General features: G+C 42.0%; 1 protein-coding gene across 1 annotated transcript; it reads right to left on the bottom strand.

Moving 5' to 3' along the window:
- Positions 1-4383: 4383 nt before the first annotated feature.
- On the bottom strand, positions 4384-17229 carry LOC308096668 (uncharacterized protein; the record flags this gene model as incomplete). Its single annotated transcript, XM_080444079.1, has 13 exons — positions 4384-4638; positions 6230-6331; positions 6527-6592; positions 6707-6808; positions 7184-7285; positions 7484-7543; positions 7649-8926; positions 9369-9642; positions 11158-11275; positions 14050-14082; positions 14719-14787; positions 15382-15473; positions 17179-17229. 13 exons carry the CDS (start codon positions 17227-17229, stop codon positions 4427-4429), a joined length of 2559 nt encoding a protein of 852 aa, XP_080300205.1. The 3' UTR covers positions 4384-4426.
- Positions 17230-19190: the final 1961 nt, after the last annotated feature.

Here is a 19190-nt window from a genome sequence, read left to right as displayed (position 1 = left end):
TGAAAATAGCAGATCTACAAGATCTGCAACGCGTTGTGATCTTGTAGATCTGCTATTTTCAAACATTTTTGTACTTTTACTTTTGGTACTTTAAGTGCATTTTGATACCAATACTTTTGTACTTTTACTCGAGTACATTTTTAATTCTGGACTTTTACTTGTAACAGAGTACTTCTACATTGCAGTATTGATACTTTTACTTAAGTAAAATATTTGAGTACTTCTTACACCACTGTGAAAGGCGCTATATACTGTAGATTCAAGCTATTATTATTATTATTAGAGATGCGTTCCCGGTCTTTCTGGATTCATATCTTGTCTTTTACAGCGAGTTGACAGACCTCACAGCAGTGTTACCATGCAGCCAGTACCATGGTGGCACCGGCCAGCACTATTGTGTCTCTGCCAACTTGTTATAAAAGCCAACGACACAATAGTGGACATTGGACGACGAGGCTGAAACCAAAACAACCCAAACAGTGAATCTAAAGTAAAACGTTGCTTCATTTCAGACTCAGGATCAGGAAGGCCTGTTGTTGTGTAGATCTAATACCGTTGTTTGGTCTTTAGTGGGTACGTTATGTTTAATGTGCTTTATGAACATTCAAAGTAGTATTCTCTAATATCCTCGATGTTCTAAATGTGTCCATACGCACGCACGCTCACGTGCGCACACTCACACACACACACACACACACACACACACACTCTGTCCTCACGCACGCACACACACACACACACACACACACTCTGTCCTCACGCACGCACACACACACACACACACACACACACACACACACTCTGTCCTCACGCACGCACACACACACACACACACACACACACTCTGTCCTCACACACACACACACACACACACACACACACACACACACACACACTCTGTCCTCACGCACACACACACACACACACTCTGTCCTCACGCACACACACACACACACACACTCTGTCCTCACGCACGCAGAGTGGTGGGAAAAGTACGCGATGCAACGCGTTGTGAGCTTGTAGATCTGCTATTTTCAAATAGCCAAGGTATAAAATAGGGCTAAGGTAGTTAATGTATGTTTTATAATATAATAATTTATATCTGCAAATTTAAGTAACTAGTAACTAAAGTTTTCAAATAATTGTAGTGGAGTAAAAGTACAATATTTGCTTCTGAGATGTAGTGGAGTAGAAGTAAAAGTAGAGACAATTGGAAATACTCCAGTAAAGTAAAAGTACCTCAAAATTGTACTTAAGTACAGTACTTGAGTAAATGTACTTAGTTACTTTACACCACTGCGCACGCACGCAGTCTTGTCCTGTCAGTAGATGAACTGCAGCATAGCAGAATATCTCAGTTCATCACACACATTGTGTCTATGTGTGCGTGTGTGTGTGTGTGTGTGTGTGTGTGTGTGTGTGTGTGTGTGTGTGTGTGTGTGTGTGTGTGTGTGTGTGTGTGTGTGTGTGTGTGTGTGTGTGAGTGTAGTATTAGAAGTGTGTGTTCACTGTCACAGCAGTGCATTGACCCAAATAGCTTTACTAGCCTACATCCTCTGTCCACAATGATTACCCCCCCCCCACACACACACAGACACGCACGCACACACACACACACACACACACACACACAGACACACACACACACACACACACACACACACACACACACACATACTTGTATTTGTTACCTACTTAGGACGCGAGGTTATTGCTTACCTCGTTAGGACCACACTTTCTAGACATAGTAGAAACATATAAACTACACTCCTGAATGTGGAAAAAAATCTATTTTAATACAATCACCTCAGATTTAAAGAAGGGAAAACTATAGGACCTCTGATTAATGCTGACCTTTTCAGGACCACACTTTCTAAACATTGTAGAAACATATAAACTACACTCCTGAATGTGGAAAAAAATCTATTTTAATACAATCACCTCAGATTTAAAGAAGGGAAAACTATAAATTACCACATTTTTACCCTACTTGTTAGGACCGTCTCCAAACAAAAGAACGAAAGCTAAAACTTTTTGGTCAGTAACTTCACCTCATTGGCTCTTATGAGTTTAATCATCTATATAGAATGAATCACCCGTTTTTAATGTGATACAAATAAAAACAGCTTTAGTTTACTTAATAACAATCAAATAAGTACCAATTTGTGTTTTTATTCCATCCTCCATATGTATTTTGTCTTAGGGGGAAAAAAAACATACTGCAAAATCTCCATGGCCATATCAGAGGGTCACAACACAGCCCTATCTCTAGACCTAGGAGTAAAACCATTAATGCAGAAATGAGAAATCAATGCCTCAAATGGCAGTACAGTTTTGCAGTGGTGGAAAAAGTAATCAAATGTTTTACTTAGTAAAAGTACAAAAGTATTAGCATCAAAATGTAAAGTACAAAACTAAAATGTTTTTGGCTAACCGTGATCCTGGACTGCACCAACACAGAGTAAATAAGGTGGAGTGGAGTGATAACAACGCTCTTATCATTAACACAAAAAAGACAGAGGAGATTGTTTTTGGTGCCCCACTAGAGATACACAGATCCCCCATTACTATTCATAGTGAACAGATCAACCAGGTATGTTCGTATACATACCTAGGAGTAGTAATTGACCACCTTCTGTCATGGAAAGACCAGATTGAATCAGTGGGTAAGAAGACAAAGCAAAGAGTCTATTTCCTTCGCCGTCTGAGATCTTTTGGCGCTAGTAGACAGATTCTTCTTTTGTTTTTCACTTCTGTTATTATGAGTGTTCTTCAGTACTGTAGTACCACCTGGTATGGATGTCTGTCCGTAGCCTTAAAGTCACAACTGCTGCAGCAACTGAACATTTGTTCAAAGATTGTTGGACAACCACTTCAGAGGCTCTATACAACTACGTATAATGACAGTATGATAAGGTTGGCAAGGAATATCACTTCAAACACTAGCCATGCTTTGTATGGAGAATATAGGTTGTTGCCTTCAGGAAGGAGATAGTGTTCCTACATACAATAAGGTCAAACTGAAGAGGTCCTTTGTCCATCAGACGACACTGAGGCTTAATCAGGAGTTATAGGCCAGGGGTAGGCTGAGAGGTGGACACTGCTCTTGTCTTCGTATGTCTTTATGTATGTATTTTGTTTTGTTTTTCTTGTGTCATGTCAAATGTGTGTACTGTTTATTGTTGCATACATGGCTGCTGGGTCGCAAGACAAATTTCAGTGTGAACTGACAATAAAGTATTATCGTATCGTATAAATATTTCAAAATTGTTCATTTTTTGGTCTGAAAAAATAAAACATGTTATACATTCCTCTGGTGTAGTACTAGTCTACTTTTTGAATTTTGACTGCATAAACCTAGTATTGACAATATTTCAAGATTGTTATATCTGATGTCTACTGCAATGTCTACTGTTTTATATACTGTACAAATTAACATGGCATCAAAACATCTCACAGCTGTCATTTAAAGAAGGAAGTATACTCTGGAGTGTGGCAAAACAAAGCAACTTTTTATTGAGCAACGTAAACATGTAGCTCTAATAACAATGGATGATCTTTTATTTTTCAATCATCTGAAATGTACAACAAGCTGGGCTGCACAACACGTGGCCCTCAGGGGACTCTGGCAGTAGCGAGCTGGGATTTTACAACACGGCCCCCTGGGTGCAACGGACACGGCAAGATGGGTTGTACCGTGTTGATTTCGGCGACTAGAACTGATGAAAAATGTTTTGTCGACTACCTTTTTTCACTGACGAAAACCAAATGAAGACTAAGCTATGATGACTAAGACTAAATATTTTGACCATTTCCTCAACAAATAAAAACTTAAAGAGGAACTAGTGGAGTAGTACTAAAATCCAATAGAACTAAAAGACAAGTCATCTTATGTATGGTTGCGCTCAGGTGTTGCACTCTGAAAATACCAGATCTACAAGCTCACAACGCGTCGCACAGTGCGACGCGTTGTGAGCTTGTAGATCGGCTATTCATTCAGCATGCAACCAAATGTAAATGATCCTTTCCCCTCCATCAAGCGTCCCGGCTGGCCAGGGGGAGGCATTAGAGACCAGGATTACTGCATGTTTTTTGTGAGGGTACCTACCCTAGGAGACACAGGGAGAACATGCAAATTCCAAACAGAAAGGCCCTTTCGCCAACCCCACCCAGGGTATGGGCACTGATGACGTGGAGGAGGGAACACGCCCCCAGCGCCCACAGTGTCCCCAGCAGGAATTGAACCCAGGACCTTCTAGCTGTAAGGCGACAGCGCTACCGACTGCGCCGTGCCCCCCTTTTTTTTTACACAAAATTTAAAACAAATGGAAAATACACACAATAAAATGAGATGGCTGATCAAGGAGAGACAGAGACAGAGAGCGACAGAGAGAGAGGCACAGAAGACAGACACAAAGAGAAAAGGCTACATCCTCTGCTCTGAAACGATTCTGTTGTAAACAAAGAATTTCACTGCTTGCCAGGTCCTTTCAGATAGTGCTTGAGGCGACGCAGCGATGCACTTCTCACAATCCTGCTTTCCAGGTGTCCTCCCCATTCGGATGAACTCCATCAAAGAGCTTTCAACTGCTTTCACCTCCTCCGTTGACCACTTCTTTCTTTTAGGCTGTTTGGTACCTTAGCAATGGGATTGCAATATACATTTAATATGCAAGAAAATATGTCAAAAAATGTTAAACATTAAAGTATACAGTACATTCATTGCGAGACTCTTTCCAACAAGATGCCCCACGGTAATTTATTTCTGCCTGGTTATCAAACAATTGGACTTATCCGCAGCTATAACCCCATAATTTACTTCTTAATTTATATGGGCTATAACCCCATAATTTACATCTTAAAATGTGCACTACTGACTTACCAAGTGTTGTACAATAATTCAATGCATGATATTCTAGTTTACTCTGACATTAATACTGCATTCATAGTGTACATTTTAGCCTTATTATTTACACTGTTGTATCAATAAAGTATTTCTGCTTCTGAAAGGGGAAACCTGTCTGAATTTCCTGCCTTCCCACCATTAGGGATATGTTGACCACAGAAAATTCAGTGCAACGATAATTCATGTAGACACAGAAGGCAGAATGTTCATGTACTTCATTCACACTCCCCGGACCCCCCCCATTCGCTATCAGTTATACAGTTGTACTCCTTAAGTCAGTATGTTCAACCTCTTGTCATTCTCATTCGCTTCAAGCTAATTACTCACGCCCTCATACCCACAGTGCAACTCGGGCGGTTCATTTAAGCAGCCTCTGTTCTCTGTTCAGTCTATGTGCTTCGCTGTTTAAGCGGTGAGTACAGCTGCTTGTTTTCAAATTCCCTCCACCTCCCCGGCCTCCTCCCCGTGGCATCTAGTTATTATTGTTATAGGTTGATTCTGTGTTTGTACTGTGGTTCTATGATTCTGTGTATTGTACTGTGTTATATGGATTGTATTATGATTGTGGTTGTTTAATTATGCATTGAAGGTTCAATGTTATGGTAAACTGTATTTTATGCTTTCTGTCTCTCCTCTGTCTCTCCCTCTCTCTTCTTTCCCCCGACACAGTCGAGGCAGAAGGCCGCCCCACCCTAGAGCCTAGGGTCTGCCTGACGTTTCTCCCAGTTAAGAGGGAGTTTTTCGTTGCCCCTGTCGCAAATTGCTTGCTCAGAGTGTACATGTAAAGTGTCTTGTGACAACTTGTTGTGATTTGACACTTGAATTGAATTGAATCAAATGCTCTGCTCTGGGGGATTCGTGATTGAAGATCTGTGTCATGTTTGCACAGGAATCTGTAATATCACATGAGCAGAGTCACACCGCCAAACTTAATGCAATATCATTGCATATATGGGTAATGGTTAATATGGTAATGGTTAATAAATGGTAAATGGTTCATTAACTGTCTGGTTATTTCTGAGCTGAAGTGTCTAAATGAAATAGCTTGGGTTTGAGCTGAGACAGCCGGTGTGGGTGCAATATGTAGTACATCTTAACTGACATAAGCCGGTGGGCATAGCTCTGGTCAGTCTATCTCCCTGTCACAGCCTCAGCTTAAATCTACTTGTGGTTTTACGGCGGTTGGCAATCATATTTTGGTGCATTACCGCCAACTTCTGACCCTGAATGGGATCAGACTAACAAAATCTTTGTGCTCACATATCAGCCTCAGACATCACTCTGACTCGTCTATGAGCATGTAAGTAGTTCCCGCAAGCTCACCTTTTGAACTCTTGGCGTGTGGAGGGCGATGATGTAACCTCTGCTCGCTCCCCTGGAGTGGATTCACAGCTTGCACCCTCTGTCTCTTCATTGACTGTCCTCCTGGAAAAACATTCAGAGAAAACACAATTATATAGCCTATATAGGAAGGTTAATCCTATGCCACACTACCAAAACATAATCACAGGCTTTACACGTCTGGGGATGTCAACATTAAAACAACAAGTAACAAAAAAAATGAAAGGAAGAGTTACTGTGATCAAGCACACTGTACCAACTTTTCTAATATACACTAACCTTTTCCGGGTGGATCCTCACACTCAGACTCGCTGGAGTTGGAATCTTCCATGACTTTAGATGAACCTGCAAGGAAGCAAAGAAAATAAAGTTGGCATCACTGTTGTATTTGGAGGGCGGATTTGGGCTAAGATTAGTTATTTTGGTAACTCCTTTGGTAAGGAGTTCCCGCAAGCTCACCTTTTGAACTCTTGGCGTGTGGAGGGCGATGATGTAACCTCTGCCCGCTCCCCTGGAGTGGATTCACAACTTGCACCCTCTGTCTCTTCATTGACTGTCCTCCTGGAAAAACATTCAGAGAAAACACAATTATATAGCCTATATACGAAGGTTAATCCTATGCCACACTACCAAAAAATTATCACAGGCTTTACACGTCTGGGGATGTCAACATTAAAACAACAAGTAACAAAAAAAATGAAAGGAAGAGTTACTGTGATCAAGCACACTGTACCAACTTTTCTAATATACACTAACCTTTTCCAGGTGGATCCTCACACTCAGACTCGCTGGAGTTGGAATCTTCCATGACTTTAGATGAACCTGCAAGGTAGCAAAGAAAATAAAGTTGGCATCACTGTTGTATTTGGAGGGCGGATTTGGGCTAAGATTAGTTATTTTGGTAACTCCTTTGGTAAGGAGTTCCCGCAAGCTCACCTTTTGAACTCTTGGCGTGTGGAGGGCGATGATGTAACCTCTGCCCGCTCCCCTGGAGTGGATTCACAGCTTGCACCCTCTGTCTCTTCATTGACTGTCCTCCTCCTCCTGGAAAAACATTCAGAGAAAACACAATTATATAGCCTATATAGGAAGGTTAATCCTATGCCACACAACCAAAAAATTATCACAGGCTTTACACGTCTGGAATGTCAACATTAAAACAAGTAACCAAAAAAAAAGAAAAAAAAAGAGGAAGAGTTACTGTCATCAAGCACACCAATTTAAATATACACAAACCTTTTCCGGCTGGATCCTCAGAGTCCGACTCGGAGTTGGAATCTTCTGTAATTGCAGTATCTGCAGGACAGCAAAGAAAATGAAGTTGGCATCCAATTTAATAAGTGCAAGTTTAAATTATACAGGCAACACACAACTTTTCCCTTACAACTCATAATTTATTACCATCAGGGGAGATAGTTATCTGGTCCAGACTTTGCCCCTTGAACTCTGCCAGTCTGCCTTGTTCACAGGCCATCAGTAACTTGCTGATTTTTGCCAACTGTAAAGTCCCTTCAGAAAGGCGGTAAAACTTCCTGTGTACCCTTATGTCGTGTCCCAAGAAGTCTGCCAAAAGATCTTGTTCGGTGTCATGTAGATTCAGGACTCTAGACAGAGTAGCCACTTGTTTTCTCATGCTTGTGGAGGTCAGAGCTTTCTGTTTTTCGGCCCCACACTCTTTAGCAAACTCACGAATGCAGTCAGACCCCCTGAATCTTGTGTCATACTCTGGTCTGGCAAATAAGAAGCGGTTTCCATCCACCACTCCACATGAACTCCTCACCTTCACTAGCAGATCCAGAGATTGCACCATTGCTGGAGTAAGGATGACAGGCACTTTCCTTCCACGCTTCCCTCGAATTTCCACACGTTCAAAATGATGGCAGAGCTTTTTTTCCACCTCTGACAGTGCTAGCTCAATATCTTCATTAATTTTGGACATGTCCCTGGAGACATACGTTTGCAATAGCATGTTAGAGACCTCGCCTTCTCTTCTTCTATTGAAGGTGATAATCTGTGCCAGAGTCACTTTAGCAAGATTGCTCCAAATTCCTTTTCTTTCACTCTTGGTTTTGTTTTCCACATCCAACAACTCATCATAGTACATTTTCTGCTTGTCACTCATGTGCATGTGCATTTTCTTTACATCTTCTGCTAATGGAAGGATCTTGGGTTTGTTCCATTTATTCTCTTCAATAGTGCGGTATGCAGCAGCAGAGATGAGCTCATTCCACCTAAGACTGTACAGGCTTCTGAATCCTTGGACACACTTCTTCAAATCATCATTCTGTGACGAAAGGGCTTCAGCCTCTAAGACATCAGCTACTCTCTGGATGTATATTCCTAGCTTTGCGCCTAGTGTGGGTTTCCCAAACCGGTTTGTCTCTTCTACATACAAAGATGTTGCTCTGACAGCACGGATGAAGTGTTGAAAATTTTGTGGACGGATATAATCCTTAATCTCTTTTACCGGGGTCAGCTTCCTCCCGTTGATCAGCAGATTCCCCAGTCCTCGCATAATCGCCCGAACATTATCAGGTTGTGAGGCAGTCTCACGTTGCTTGTTAAACATTTTTTCTCCAACCTTCAGAATATATGCGTCTTCTTTGACAGCACGGGAAATGTCATCCTGCTGCATTTTATTAACAAGCGTCCATAGCTTCCTGCTCACATCTTTAGAAACTGGTTGAGCACCAGCGCAGAGAACCTGGATTCTTGTCTTTACAGACATTGTATTGCGAACCTTCTTGGCAAGTGTGCAGCGTTTTGCATGCTTCCACATGAACTTGCGTTTTAAATAACCACCGCACGCAAAACAATGTGTATAGTCCTGAAAATTACTCTTCGCATCGCTCTGTTGTTTGCAAGGAACCAGTGTCCTCTTGCCTTCTTTGAGAGTTGCAATGTTGTTTGCCTGATTTCCTTTTTTTCTGAGCAGATCCAGTTGAACCCTTCTTTCCTTCGACTTCTTTGGAAACATTATTGCACTTGCAACTTCCACTTCTTCTTTATGCCGTCGTTCAAGATGTCTTGCAATTTTTGCTTGTGGTTCGCAGCAGTAAAGGCAATAATTTTTCTTCTGGTGGTATTTTTTTTTCCCATGTACTTTGACGACCTCACTGACAAGTCATAGAATCGCTCTTTTCTTCTGAAGCAATTCGACATCTGCTGTAGGTCTTCACAATTTTCTTTATTTTGACTGGTGACGATGATTCCTCTTTGTTGCTAGAGGAGTCCGTCTTCTCAGCCTGCTTGTTACCGCCATTGAAGTCACTTTTTTTTTCAAGAGTTGGTTCTGACTCTGCTTCACTAGAAGATTCCTCCGACGCCCTTGGCTTGTAACTGTAGTCACTGTTATTGCAGGTACTTTCAGAGTCCTCCACTATGTCTTCGGCCACCTACAAAAGAAACACATATGTTTGTTACAGCAGTTACATAATTAAAGAAGCATAAACATGAACAACTTTTAAAAATATTTCGGATCTTTTGAAGTGGGGATGTAGATGAAGCTCATCCATAGTCAATGTACTTACTAACTACAGTATAAGGTGCACCGCCAGTTTGGAGAGGCAGGCAACTGGACAGGGATGGAGTCTGATTTATTGTTTTTTTGTTGGACAAGCAAGTTCAGTAAGAGATGCCATTACATCCACTGAAGCCTTCCTCAGAACCATCATCTGACAACGTGTTGTTTCCCAGCTGATCTTCAGTGGAAGCCGAAACGTAATAACATCTCTTACTAAACTTGCCCGTCCGACAAAAATAAACCAAGTGACAGGTGCTTTTTCCATTACACAGTACCAGCTTTACTCTACTCCATTGTATTGCTTTTCCATTTGTACCTAGTACATTTTTACTACCCGTTCTGCTGGGGTTCAAACCGGTACTAGGGGGTACTAGCTTGACGTGAAAACACTGCAGAGGACTGATTTTGGTCCTAACTTGTCCACCGGTCCTAATACGGAAGCTCTTTTTACTGGTAAAGGTCCTAAGTAGGTAACAAATACGAGAATTACTCTACTCCATTGTATTGCTTTTCCATTTGTACCTAGTACATTTTTACTACCCGTTCTGCTGGGGTTCAAACCGGTACTAGGGGGTAGGTACTATAGCTTGACGTGAAAACACTGCAGAGGACTGATTTTGGTCCTAACTTGTCCACCGGTCCTAATATGGAAGCTCTTTTTACTGGTAAAGGTCCTAAGTAGGTAACAAATACGTGAATTACTCTACTCCATTGTATTGCTTTTCCATTTGTACCTAGTACATTTTTACTACCCGTTCTGCTGGGGTTCAAACCGGTACTAGGGGGTACTATAGCTTGACGTGAAAACACTGCAGAGGACTGATTGCTCGATCCAGCATGAGTTGGACGGCGTTAACTCTCGGATCAGAGAGTCAATGTTTACAAAAGTTCCCCATGTGTACACAGAGCTGAAAAATAGCATATACACACGTACACGTTTGTGTGTTTATGAATTTTGACCTCTGCTGCTGTATAACTATTGACTACCTACTAACTACTACTGCGGACGGGCAAAGCTTATAGTATGTATAAATAACTCGTACAACCACACTTCAAAAAATCCGAACTATCCCTTAAAAAGTCCTTTTTATATGTTACAGAAAAAACTCACTTATTTTCCCTATCGGCCATGAACAATTTCTGAGTCAAATGCAAATAATGACTGTGTACATGCCACACAAACGTAATAATAAGAGGCTTATTGCAACTGTAGGTCGCAAATTACTATCAAAACTTTTAAATCTCGTCCGTCCCTCTGTATGTTACAACACTGATGTCAATATGTTGTCATGGACATCTTGAATTCTATGAGATCCAAAGACTGAAATCAGTCGCGGCGACTGAGAATCCATGTGATTGACGGTAACTGAGCTCAAGCATTCAGTACCTTGTGCGCTACGCTGCGTCCTCTGCTGCGAGTCCTAGACCAGGAACATGAACGGCTGTGCGGGCGGCTCTTGGCACTGGTTCTCTCCTCACTCGGAGTACTAGACCTGGACAATGACCTAGACAGTGATCGGCCAGTGCGGCCACTGCAGCCCAGCTCCCTGTACAATTGACAATGTAGGCATTAAAGCAGACACTCTTAATGCAGAGCGACTTACAACAGGCATACACATGCTATACATTGACACGGAGATAGACGGGAACGCCCATTCGATTTTGTCCCGGGGGAAAACAGAACGATCTGCCTCATAGAGTTACATCATACACGATCGTTTGGATAACTTTCAGAGCTATTTTATGGACGATTGAAACATTGTCAGCTAAGAAAAATCCATCAGAAGGACAGCTGGAACAATCGTCCAGTCGCCCTCGGAAAAGTTGACTTATTAAGATATATGTGACTAAAAAAAACAAACATTGACAATCTATGAGCTCACAGCGCGTCGGAACGCGACGCGTTGTAACTGTGAGCTAGATTGGCAATGTTTGGTTTATGTTCCCCCCAGAATACGTAAGCTGGGGTTCATGTGGTTTATCAGATTATCCTTATATCTTATTGCATGAGTCAAGTTTCAGCACAAGCACCACTGAGATGTTTTGGTATTCAGACGGAGATGGAAAGAGGGAAACCCTCTTTCCATCTCCGTCTGAATACCAAAACACTCACCCCAAAACAAAGTCGCCCCGGGGCAAACCCGCCGGGATTCACCTGGTGTTCCTAAACGTAACCTCAGTAAAACTGTGCCAAAACATAACCTTATTACTAAACTGAACCTCAGTAAAACTATGCCTAACCCTGAACTTATTTCAAACCTTATCCTCTGTAAAACAAATACAAGAATACAAGAACCGCTGGTCGGTGAAAAAATGGGGGCGAGGGTGTTTTGGGGCGAGTCTTCTGGTCACCTCCTTTGTCCTCTTTGTTACCAAACATGTTTACATATGCACAGTGTTTAATCGCCTGGTAGAGACACTATTACAAGATATGATCAATTAAACTTACCATAATATCAAAACCCAACAGCCATTAAGTCATCAATAATGTTTATAGTGAATTTGAAGTACAGTTTAGAGACTGTTTTGTGAACAGCACGTACCGACGCCATTACGATTTGGCGAAGTGCGTCATTTAATATCATGCAGGATTTACACACTGCTTTAGCTCCGTGTTCATTGCCAGATTAACAATTGTGTTTTCTGTAGGTTTTTAAACAAGGATAGTCTAGGGTTTGGCTTGTTTTGTGTGTAAATCGCTGCATGTTGACTGCGTTTCCAAACTGTAATGGCGATGTCTCCTGTACTTGGAATTCACTAAAACGTGTTCTATAAACATCATTGATGAATGAATGGCTTTTGCTTTTTGATATTATGATGAGTTTAATTGATCATATCTATAGAAAATGTAATAGTGTCTCTTACCAGGCGATTAAATCCGATAACCTCGGGCCATTGTGTTGTGTTGGATCCTTTGTCCAGTCAGGACAACATTCCAGTCGGACTCTTGTTTAATTTGCTAATATAGCATTCCTTGTCGAGTGGCAACAAGGTTCTGTGCCTGTGATCTGGCAAGCCATGACGCCTGCTTTTAGATCAGTATACTTTTACAGCATATGAGTTTGAAAACCCCGCATCCCACCGTCTATACCAGCTGGGGGAAATCTGTGTTTTCCCCCGAGTGCAACTCCGCCCCCCTAGGTACAACCCACTGATGACACTACACCGTGTGGATGTATGGTAATTAATGAAATGTGTAGAGGTAGGTTAAAAACACTAACCCTCAGCCTAGTGGATTAACAACTATAAAAAAGTGCCAACTAGTGCTTACCTGTCTTTGCTGGGAATGCGTCTACTAGGACCACTATTGTGGCTCGTGGACCCCTTCAGTGGACCCTTGCTGTACGGCGGGCGGCTCTTGGCACTGGTTCTCTCCTCACTCGGAGTACTAGACCTGGACAGTGACCTAGACAGTGATCGGCCAGTGCGGCCACTGCAGCCCAGCTCCCTGTACAATTGACAATGTAGGCATTAAAGCAGACACTCTTAATGCAGAGCGACTTACAACAGGCATACACATGCTATGGTAATTAATGAAATGTGTAGAGGTAGGTTAAAAACACTAACCCTCAGCCTAGTGGATTAACAACTATAAAAAAGTGCCAACTAGTGCTTACCTGTCTTTGCTGGGAATGCGTCTACTAGGACCACTATTGTGGCTCGTGGACCCCTTCAGTGGACCCTTGCTGTACGGCGGGCGGCTCTTGGCACTGGTTCTCTCCTCACTCGGAGTACTAGACCTGGACAGTGACCTAGACAGTGATCGGCCAGTGCGGCCACTGCAGCCCAGCTCCCTGTACAATTGACAATGTAGGCATTAAAGCAGACACTCTTAATGCAGAGCGACTTACAACAGGCATACACATGCTATGGTAATTAATGAAATGTGTAGAGGTAGGTTAAAAACACTAACCCTCAGCCTAGTGGATTAACAACTATAAAAAGTGCCAACTAGTTCAGTGGACCCTTTCTGTACGGCAACAGGTTATAACGTGAAAAATTGTGACAGTGTATCGGTGAAACAAATGCATGTTAGTGTTTCTGTGTCATTTTATGTATAGTGCAATCACCCCCCCCCCCCCCCCCCCCCAAGGGCTCTGTGCACTTTACAGAAATTGTAGGTTATCGTGGAGGAAAATCGCAGATTAACACATTTGAGCGATAATAATTGTATGGCTCTACGTACCGGTAGCTGTCTCCAGGGCTGCGGCTCCGGCTATGTGGGCGGCTGTTGGCACTGGTTCTCTCCTCGCTCAGTCCCCTAAACCAGGACAATGACCTAGACCGTGACCGGCCACTAAGGCCCAGCTCCCTGTACAATTGACAATGTAGGCATTAAAGCAGACACTCTTAAAGCAGAGTGACTTACAACAGGCATACACATGCTATGGTAATTAAGGAAATGTGTAGAGGTAGGTTAAAAACACTAACCCTAACCCTAGTGCAGTAGTTCTAAACCTGTGGGTTGGGACCCCCAGGGGGGTCCCTAAATTATTTTGCGGGGTCCCCAGATGTTTAGCTTAATGTTAACATTGTTTTCTCACTCAACAGTAAACAGAAAAACATACAGCACAAGTAGTGCAGGAACCAAAGTCAAAGTTCTTTTTGAGGGTTTGTTCCTGCACTAAAGTGTATACAGGGTCATCTGCACATTTATAAAGTGACAAATGAAGGACTTTTAAGACCTTTTTAGTATCTCTGTTCAAACATTGAACAAATTGTCAAATATTAGGGGTGTTGCGAGGCGTTGTGAGCATGTAGATCGGCTATTTTAACAAAATAGATTGAGTCAAACTAAATGTAACGCCAACTCCTACAATTCCAAGTGCTTGTCAGGGTGGGGGGTCCCCAGTTGAAATATGATTATTTTGGGGGTCGCGGCCTGAAAAAGTTGAGAACCACTGCCCTAGTGGAATAACAACTATAGAAGTTGACAACTGATGCTTACCCGTCTTTGCTGGGACTGCGTCTCCTAGGACTACTCTTGTGGCTCGTGGACCCCTTCAGTGGACCCTTTCTGTAAAGACACCAGGTTATAACGTTATCGGTGAAAAATTGTGACCCCAAAGGGCTCTGTGCACTTTAGAGAAAACCTTTTCATGTCAAGAACTTGACATGAATTGACACACATCAGTTGGCGGACCCCCAGTTGAAAACAAGAGGGACCTCCACAAGAGAAGATATTTACGGCTTAAGCAGTGATTCTCAAGCATTTTGATTTCCCCCAGTTTTACATCCATTGAGCTACGGACCCCCATTGAATGTAATTTCTATCTCTGGGACTCACATTACTGGGACTCGTAACTATCCATCTATCTGGGGCCCCCCTGGAACTCCCTCAAGGACGCCTGGGGGTCCCTGGACCCTAATTTGAGAAAAATGTGGACACAGAAAACTTTATCCAGGGGTTCTACAGAGTTACTACAGGGGCCACTAAATCTTTTTGTGATAGGAACTTCTTTTTTACATCTACCACTTGAACCCTAGCGTCCCTCCCTATTCTGAGGGGAAAATTTGACATACATATAGAACAGATCTACAAGCTCACATCGCCTCGCGCTGTGAGGCGTCGGGTCAGCACTACTACAAGGACAGGTGTGTGTGTGTGTACCCGTTCTGTAGGTGGCGAGGGGGGGCGGAGCCAGGCGGCCCGTCGGTCAGCTCGCTCCCTCCTCTCCTCCCTCCTCCAGGAGATGCAGATCTCTGCACAGAAAACAAACGCAACTGTTGACAGGGCTCACCAACATGTCCATACGTGGACAGATGTGTCTGTGGCAAGACTTGGCCTTGTCCGTGGCACAATAATAAAAATCAAGACTTTTTCTCCCAAATCTTTTAGAGCCAGACTGATGCATCGTGAGCGTTTTGAGCTTCAGCTATTTACACATTTTTTTATTGGTCACATTTTAGTCTAGTTATATTCATTGACAATAATTACTTTTTTGTCAGCAGATAGATGGAACATCTAATCTAAACAAATATTTACATAGCATTTTCTCTCATGTTTGTTTTATTAAATGGACTCTAAGGGTCCATTTGGTTCCATTGTACACTCTCAGAGTTACTGTAAATAAGCACAGATGATTTTAGCGTAAATTGGGGAGAGATAGAAAGAAGAAAAACAATAGTATCAAATGGGGTCCATGGTCAAATGCATATCAAACCGGGGGTCCTTGGGAAGAAAAGGTACAGTACAGTACAGTACAGTAGGACATGTACACAATCCTCCCCAGACAGACCCCTGATTCAGCACAAGCCCAAGCAGCAATACAAATTGTAAGACAGGGGGGTTGAATAATTTCAAGCACAACTGTACATGGGCAACTGGCGGTCCGGGGGCCACATGCAGCCCCCACCTTCACTTAATGCGGCCCACAGGCTAGTATCAGAACACTGATATATCATTGATTTCAGCTGTTATAATTCCAAACGTGCAAACATGACCCACTTCAATTATTTCAGTCTATAGCTTAAAGACCAGCATTAAAATTGTATTGTCAACATAAGTGTAGCTAAATACATTTTAAATTAAATTAAAATGTTACTTCAGGATTCCAATTGAAATTAGCATAAAATTCAGGGTTCTCATTTAAAAAAAATAAAGTTATTTTTAGCATCACTAAAAACAATCTACTTGTAGAACTGAGCCCAGCTCCCCCCCTCCACCATGGTTCCATTTGTACACTGTCAGAGTTAAGGGGAGACCTTGAAATGTTAAGTTTGAGAACCGTGATTTAGGGCAGTGGTTCTAAAAAAAATGTTTTCCTTTGACTCTGACGGCATACAAATGGAACCAAATGGACCCTGTACACGTCAGAATTTAGACCCCCTAGGGATCCAAGAATCCTTTCTGCACTATGCCCCGTAGTACACTCCAAACATGTACAAATGTGAAAATAAGGTGCTTAACCCCAAGCCCCAAATGTTAACTGGCTCTACGGGGTAGGAGTTTAATGTAATAATCCATATCTTTCAATAAAGAAGTGTTTTAATGCCGTCTGTGGCCGAACGCCATTTTTTCACCCTCGTTTACTTCCAGTTACATTTAGTGTAATTCCGGGTTTCACCAGATGCGCCCCGTCACTACCGTCAATACCGCCCATTGGGAACTTCCCACAGAATCGGCCACAGACGGCATTAAAACACTTCTTTATTGAAAGATATGGATTATTACATTAAACTACTACCCCGTAGAGCCAGTTAACATTTAGGGCTTGGGGTTAAGCACCTTTATTTTCACATTTGTACATGTTTGGAGTGTCTACGGGGCATAGTGCAGAAAGTCCCTGTTCCCTGCGTCAGAATCATAAATACGTCTACGAGCATTTTATCAAACACTTTAACCACGTTGTGGAAACGAACATTAGGCATAAAATTGATTGCACTTTCAAATTTGAATTCATCTTACCTCAGGGCTCTCCATCAAAATGTTTTTGTTGTAAAATGAAGCAGCTTTCATGTTGTCGATGTTGTGATAGTCTGACTGCCTCTAATCCACCAGCTGAAAGCACCACCCAATCAAATCAACAGAGTGGGCGGGGTCGTATGGGCTGAATGCAGAGTCAACCTGTTGAGTGTGTGTGGACTGATGTGTTACCCTCCCCCATGGTTCTAATTAGGACCAGGATGGTTCTTGTTAGGACCAGCAACCAGTTGGTGTGTTTCTAAAAGCCATCATATCTAGACCAGGGGTTCCCAAACTTTTTTGGGTCAAGACAACCCTATAAATACTTTTTTCATCCGAGGCACCCCTATATATTACATGGATATTTTTCACTCCCTCCAACCTTATATATGGCATATTTTACTATTATATTTAGCATACATACCAATGTACAACAGTAGGCTATGTAACTATCTTTAATACAAATATTAAACTTTTTGTTATTGTTAAATATAAGATATATTTTTCTAACCTACCTTTTTATAATCCTTAAGGTGTCTAGTTAATGAATTTTGATGTTCCCAGAGCCAATCTTTGTCCGATATATGTTTTTTTTAATCATATGTTGTGTCCGTCCTGGATTTTTGGCTGTGCAAAATAAAAACTTTAAATAAACATAGCTCCTAAACTATACATCCGACAGAAACCATTCACCCCATTTTTGTCTTTTCATGAAGAATTGATATGAGGGTTTGCCATAATTCCATCATGTGTAGTGCATAAAAACCCAAATAAACACAAAAAATGTTAAAATTCGTCTAAACTGGATCACCAGTAAGACGCCCTAAGGGCGAGAAGCGACCTTACGGTCGCTTCTCCAGTAGTTATTGACACCATGGGGTCATTCCCATTTATGGGATTATTCGCATGCTATCTATCTGCGACCATTACTTAGGTCGCTATTATGGAGATCCCTGACTGTCAGTGGGCTCATGGCTTGCCCCTTTTATGCCCATATATGGAGATCTAGACAGTGTTTAGCATGGGTTCCCCATGTTAAGCCCATATATGGGCTCAATATTGTGACGTCAAACATATTCATGGCTTGTCCCTTTTATGCCCATATATGGAGATCTAGACAGTGGTTAGCATGGGTTCCCCATGTTAAGCCCATATATGGGCAGCGGGCTCAATATTGTGACGTCAGACATAATGTGTCATATGTGACATCATCATGGCACCATATTAGGTGGGTGACAGAGAGAGAGAGATACAGACACACATAGAGAATCAGCATTTGGTGCCCTCTGTTCCAATAAACAGCGACCTAACGGTCGCAACAACAACTTTGGCATTTTTACAATCTTCAAGATGTATAGAAAACATATGTTGATGTTCCCCACCTGAAATAGTGACACACATATATTATGGTATGGTTGCTATAGAGAATTTCCACAAATGCAAAAAAGACAATGCAACATCAACATAAGGTCATAAATGTACATTATTCTGAGACAAATGTCAAATTATTCTGTTTTATTTTGGAATGAGGCATTGAGGGAGATGACTAGTGACATAAGAGGAACCTTTTTGGAACATTAATACTCAAAATAAATGCCCAAATGTAGGCAAATCAATAGGCTTTTTCAAACTGTTAATATGAATGTTTTAGGTTCTTGATACACATCTCCCAGCCTTAGTTAGGATCAGAATGGTGTGGCTGCTCACAAAAAAGGATCACATTATATGCTACCCCAGAAAGAACGCATCAAAATGTAGGAATGTGATTTTTGGAAGCTACTTAGCTCCAGCCAAACAATGCTAATTATTTAGCAACAGGGGCCTGTGACAGATCACAGGACACCAGTCTGAGTGTCATGTACCTATACAGTATATTATACAGGAGAATTGATAACCTTGCATTTACCTGCATTTGTTATATGTTGCTATTGTAGGAATGAGGAGGGCCTATTTGTACACTCTGAGTTACATATATGCAGTGTGAGGTTTTAAAGTTCTAACTGGAGAACTGACAT

The sequence above is a fragment of the Gymnoscopelus braueri genome (genome assembly GCF_963280865.1).
Source record: "Gymnoscopelus braueri genome assembly, chromosome: 12".
NCBI classification, from domain to species: Eukaryota; Metazoa; Chordata; class Actinopteri; order Myctophiformes; family Myctophidae; genus Gymnoscopelus; species Gymnoscopelus braueri.
Note: the sequence above shows the minus strand (reverse complement) of the source record. Positions and strands in the feature narration are given on the sequence as shown.